Raw genomic sequence first — 6,078 nt, forward strand, 5'->3', positions numbered from 1 at the left:
TTCTCTTCTCCAGAGCTGAGCAACAGGGACACAGGGGAGAGGAAATGACTTCCTTTTAGGCAGAAACCTGGGACAGACCCAGACTCTTGGTAGGCGGTGTCTGACGACTACTACTACTACTACTCCTATTACTATTAGTAGTAGTAGTATTGTGTATACATCAGTGAAACTCTGTGATTGAACAAATTAGTCAACAGGTTGATTGACAGACAGGCAGACGCTTTCTTCTTTCTCTTGTGGGGCGGGTCCATGACGATCCGGCTGATGTCTCGACCAATCAGCTCCTGCGGTCTCTCCCATACAGACAGTTGCATTGTGGGATTGAAGAAGAAGACCCGGTCATCTCCGGTCCACACGACACACCTGAAAACACACCTACACAACCACCACCACACCACCACACACACACACACACACACACACACACACACACACACACACACACATCCACCATCCATCTGTTCACGTAGTCATGGCAACAGGCTTCGTGCTTTAAACATTAAAGTCGCAGGAGAAACAGAAACGTTCAGAGGGGAAAAACATCAATAACCATCAACAACAACACACTGTAGTGTGTGTGTGTGTGTGTGTGTGTGCGTGTGTGTTGCAGCAGCAGTTACCATGGCGACCCCGCGTCACAGGTGTGGAGGCAACAGGTCGTTTGTCTTTCCTTCCTTCTTCACTTTCCCCTCCTCCTTTCTCCTCCATCTACAAGAATACACTGCGCGCACAAACACAACACACACCAACACGCACACACTAGACCTGCTCTATCTGTAAAGTGTCTTGAGATAACTCTTGTTGTGATTTGATACTATTGAATTGAATAGTAGTAGTAGTAGTAGTAGTAGTAGTAGTAGTAGTAGTAGTAGTAGTCTCCTTCATCTAAAGTGCATGTTTGATGCCTATGTCATCTCTTTGGCTAACGTTAGCATGGGAGCGCTAGTTGCCATCTCCTTTATTTACCAAGTTCAGACTCTACAGGCGTCCTCACAAAGTCAGACAACCCCCACACTATAAAGGACAACCTATTGTCCCCTCACAGTCAGACAGACACTAAAGGAATGTGCCCTCACAGTCAGACCTCTACAGGCTGTTCCCTCACAGTCAGACACTAAAGCGCTGATGACCCTCACAGGCAGACTCACAGGCCTGTCCCTCACAGCAGACTCTACAGGCGGTACTCACAGTCAGACTATAATTCATACGGCCGTGCCTCACAGCGGATACCGACGGCTGTCCCTCCACAGTCAGGACCCTCTCTTAGACTATACAGTGGTCACTCACAGTAGCTCCACAGGCCCGTCCCTCACTAAGGGCACTGCGACAGGCCTGTTCCACTAACAGTTGGAAACTCCAGGCCTGTCCCTCAGTCCAGACTCGACAGCCGTCCCTCACAGTCAGACCTCACAAGCCTGTCCTCACAGTCAGACAAGACAGTTCCGCCCTCACAGTCAGAATCTACAAGGCCCGTCCCTCACAGGCAGGGGACTCTACAGGCTGTCCCTAACAGTTGCCGACACTACAGGCCAGTCCTCCAGTCCGACCGCTACAGCCTGTCCCTCCAGTCAGACTCTACAGGCTGTCCTCACAGTCAGGACACTACAGGCCTGTCCCTCACAGCGAGACACTACGGACTGTCCCTCACAGTCAGACTTACAGGCCTGTCCCTCACAGTCAGCCTACAGGCCCGTCCCTCACATTTAGAATCTACAGGCAGTCCCTCACCAGTAAGTCAGACACTACAGCCTGCATTGTCATTTGTGTCCCTCACAGTAGGACTCTACAGGCCTGTCCCTCACAACCAGGTCAGACTATACAGGCCTGTCCCTCACCAGTAAGAACTACAGAACGGTCCCTAACAGTCAGACTTACAGGCCTGTCCTCACTTCAGACCTTACAGGCCTGGTCCCTCACAGTCAGAATCTACAGGCGGGATCCCTCACAGTCAGACACTACGACTGTCCCTCACAGTACAGACTCTAAGGCCTGTTCCCTCACAGCAGACATACAGGCCGGTCCTCACAGTCAGACTCACAGGCCCGATCCTTCACAGTCAGACTCTAACAGGCCCGGCCTCACAGTCCGACTCTACAGGCCTGTCCCCACACGTCGGACCCCAATACAGGCTGTTCCCACAGTCAGACTACACAGGCCTGTCCTCACAGTCAGACTCTACAGACTGTCCCCAACGGTCCGACTCTACGCCTGTCCTCACAGGTCATATGTGTAACGCGCAATAAATACCATTTTTCGTGCTGTATATAGCTGACAGCTAGTTGCATAGATACGTCAGGTCCCACCATGCCAGTGACTCATCGATATTCTCAGCGCTCAATTACTAACAAAAGCATTTTTGGTGTTGCTAAAAAAAAAGCTATATTGATTTTTTAAATAAACGTTTTAGTGTAATTCATTGTAATTCTCATAACCAGCAAGTATCAAAATTTAGTTTTTCAGTTCGCCTTTAAGAGACCAGAAACCTGGAGAAGAACCAGGCTAGGGCTGGGGGGGGGGATCGCATCGGACCAGAGTTGGGGGTCGGAGAGAAATACAGGGACAGACGACAGACTCAGACAGACAGACAGGACAGAGAGAGAGACATGGAGAATAGCAGCAGAGGGTGTTGAGCAGACAGAAATGCAGCAGGGGGCCTCCCAACCACAGACCAGAACAGAACCACCTGCAGGAAGTCTGTACCGATAGCGGGAGGAGGAGGAGAGGGCAAGAAAGACTTGGGAAAGGGAAGAAGGAGAGTAAGTAACATGCTCAGGATGAGGGTTGCATAAGATTTTTTCTTTTCTTTTTTTGGAGAGAAGGCGAGGAGATGGAGAGGTGCGCAGGCAGAATGGGAAGTCCCTCAGAAGTCTAGTCCAAGCGGGTAACTAAGGGGTGGTTCAGGACTCTCCCGAGCCAGCACTAACTATAAGCTGTATCAAAGAGGGAAAGTCTTAAGCCTACTCTTAAAAGTAGAGACCGTTTTTCTTGGGTTGTCTGCCTAACGGGAACCATACTGGAACCGGTCCAAAGGAGAGGAGCCTGATTAGCTGAATGCTCTCGGTACTGGACACCCAGATGGAACCTGGTTACACAGGAGAGGAGCCTGATAGTGAATGCCTGGTCCCTGGACACGACTGGGAACCTGGTTCCACAGGAGGGAGCCTGAAGTGATGTATGCTATGGTCCATGGACCCAGCTGAACCTGGTTCACAGGAGAGAGCTGATGCTGATCAATGCCTCTGGTCCCTGAACCACGACTGGAACTGTTCACCAAGGAAGAGAGGAGCCGACTGCTGATAGATAAGCTCTGGTCCGGACCCAGGACTGGAAACTGGTCACAGGATAGGAAAGAGGAGCTGATAGTGAATGCTCGGTACCGCTGGACCCGAATGGAACCTGGTTCATGGCGGGAGCCTATAGCTGAATGCTCTGGTACCTGGACCAGACTGGAACCTGGTCACAGGAGAGGAGACGTGAATGCTCACCTTCTATTTTTTAGAGCCTAGGAACCACAAGTAAACCCTGCCATTATGGGAGCACCAGTACTCTTGTTTATATATAGTATATACAGATACAGGCTGTTATTAATGTATATAGGCATTACATATAAAGGATAATATACTGTATATAATGTATATATACTGTCAAATAAAGTATACATACGGACTATAAGAAGTATATACAGTGGAAGCAGTGATGATGTGGAGGAGGGAAGGAAAGAAAACATGTTTTCTTTACAGCTAGCAGAGGAGCGGTTTCGTCTTAACCTGTACAGGTGTGTACCTCTCTCTCTGTCTCTTTTCTCGGTGTCTCTCTGTTCTCTTCCCTCCATGGTCTGTTTCTCTGTCAAAATGTCCGTTCTTATCCAGGTGTGAAGGAAGTTCATCCTCTTCTCTCACGGTTGGCTTCGTTCAGATTCCACTCGCTGACAAATTACAGGAACACAGTAGACCAGTTTCTTATGTCCGTCCCTCTGTCCTCTGTCTGTCCCTATGTTTCCTCCTACTGTCAAGAGGGGACATAACTATATATAATCTATAAATATAATATATATTTAATTATATATTGTTGTGTGGTGTGGGATTTTTCCCTTTTTGCTCAGTTGTGTTTGTTTTGTTATTGGTTTCATCTGGTCTTCGTGTTGTGATCCATGTCTTGTTCCCCGGGTAAGTGTCGTGTTCTTCTGCTTCCGTTTGTGTGTAGATGTCGTTCTTGGTTACTGTATCGTCTTGCCAGCTTTTAATTTGTCGCTCTGATTGTCCTAACCCGCCTAATGTGTTATACTGACGTCTCACTTTCTGGCTCCTCCCGTTACCTCTGTTTAACCCCTGAGTTCCTTTGTCCTTTGTAGGTCCGTTGCCTTTTTGTCCGTTTCGCTGAGTTTGATGTTGTCTAGTTAGTCTGTTGATACTGTGTATTGTCTCTTCCCGTATTCCCGTGTAACTTCCTCCTGTGTGTTATCGGGCAGGTTTGTTTGCCTTTCTTTCCACTGGGCCCCTGTGGAATTTGCGTTTTGGCTTATTCTACCGTTGAGTCCCTGTGGCTGTTTTCCCGTTTTTTCCCATCCATCCCTGTTTTCACCTGCCATACACTGAGTTTTGGTCCTCGCTTACCCTGTACCATAACAAATTCCACTGTAAGTTTAAATAAAGTTATTTGCTGTGTTCAATCAGGGAGAGGCAGCTTAGACATGTGGACCGTTAACGTGTCTTAAGTGGAGGAGCATTTTCTGTGGAACGAGAGATCAACGGACGAAACACAGCAGGTTACCACACACAGGAGGTGGGGCTACTTGGTAGCACTAGTTAAAATATATAAGTGTATCTATAATCCGTTGTCACTTAGTCCAGGGGGGGCCCAACTGAAGGTTTGGGAGCACTCAGGGGTCAGCAGGAGAAACTTGAGGGGTCATGAGATTAATGAGGGATTATATATTACTTTGTGTGTCGTGTTTGTGGTGTGTGTGTGGGTGAGTGTGTTGTGGTGTGTGGTGTGGTGTGTGAGCGTGTTTGGTTCGTGGGGTGTGGCGCAGTGTATTTCGGTAGATGGACGGAGAAGAAGAGGAGGAGTGGAAGTGAAGAAAGGAAGGAAAGATCAACGAACGGGTGCTCACACGTGCGGGGTCGCCATGGTACCTGTCGATCAACACACACGCACACACACACACACACACACACCATACAGGTGTTGTTGTTGTATGGAGTATTGTGTTTCTCCATATGAACGTGGTTCTGTTTTTATGCGATTTAAGGGTTTAAAGCAGCGAAGCTTGTTGCATGAATACCAGTGTGAACAGATGGAGGTTGGTGGGTGTGTGTGGTGTGTGTGTGGGTTGTGGTTGGGGGTGTGTGTGTGTGTGTGTGTGTGTGTGTGTGTGTGTGTGTGTTGTGTGTGTTTCAGGTGTTTGGCTGTGGGTGGGGGACGGAGTGACCGGGTTTCTCTCTCAATCCCACAATGCACTGTCTGTATGGGAGAGACCGCAGGAAGCTGATTGGTCGAGACATCAGCCGGCATCGTCATAGACCCGACCCCCCCACAAGAGAAGAGAAGAAAGCGGTCTGCCTGTTGTCACAAACTGGGATAATTTGTCCATCAACAGGTTTCATGATGTATACACAATATACACTACTATAGAAACAAAGAATAGGATAGTTAGTAGTAAGTAGTCGTCAGACACGCCTACCAAGAGTCGGGTCTGTCCCGGTTCGGCCATAAAAGGAAGGTCTTTCTCCACTGTGGCACCATGTTGCTGCTATGGAGGAGATACTAGACCTGTTGGGTGCTATGTGGATTCGGAGTGTGGTCTAGACCTGCTCTATCTGTAAAGTGTCTTGAGATAACTTGTTGTGTCTTTGATACTATTGAAGTGAATAGTGTAGTAGTAGTAGTAGTAGTAGTTAGTAGTAGGTTAGTAGTATGTAGTCTCCTTCATCCTAAAGTGGGCATGGTTTGAGGCTATGTACATTCTCCTCTTAGGAACGTTAGCATGGGAGGCGTAGTTGCATTCCCTTATTTACCGCATGTTTGATGCCTATGTTCATCTCTTGGCTAACGTTAGCACTGCGGGGAGAGGACGCG

General features: G+C 48.3%; 2 protein-coding genes across 2 annotated transcripts in view; both read left to right on the forward strand.

Annotated features, from left to right (window-relative positions):
- Positions 1 to 6,078, forward strand: part of LOC116686731 (uncharacterized) — a 110,072-nt gene that overhangs the window by 103,160 nt on the left and 834 nt on the right. Inside the window, exons 10-11 of the mRNA XM_032511761.1 lie at positions 5,033 to 5,137; positions 5,252 to 5,302. Coding sequence (XP_032367652.1) covers positions 5,033 to 5,137; positions 5,252 to 5,302 — 156 coding nt within the window. The remainder of the gene's footprint in view (positions 1 to 5,032; positions 5,138 to 5,251; positions 5,303 to 6,078) is intronic.
- The window catches only part of tcerg1l (transcription elongation regulator 1 like), a gene marked incomplete in the record, with an annotated part of 12,429 nt that continues 11,771 nt past the window's right edge, over positions 5,421 to 6,078 (forward strand). The window contains 1 exon segment of the mRNA XM_032511760.1: positions 5,421 to 5,564.

The sequence above is a fragment of the Etheostoma spectabile genome, unplaced genomic scaffold (genome assembly GCF_008692095.1).
Source record: "Etheostoma spectabile isolate EspeVRDwgs_2016 unplaced genomic scaffold, UIUC_Espe_1.0 scaffold458, whole genome shotgun sequence".
Taxonomy (NCBI): domain Eukaryota; kingdom Metazoa; phylum Chordata; class Actinopteri; order Perciformes; family Percidae; genus Etheostoma; species Etheostoma spectabile.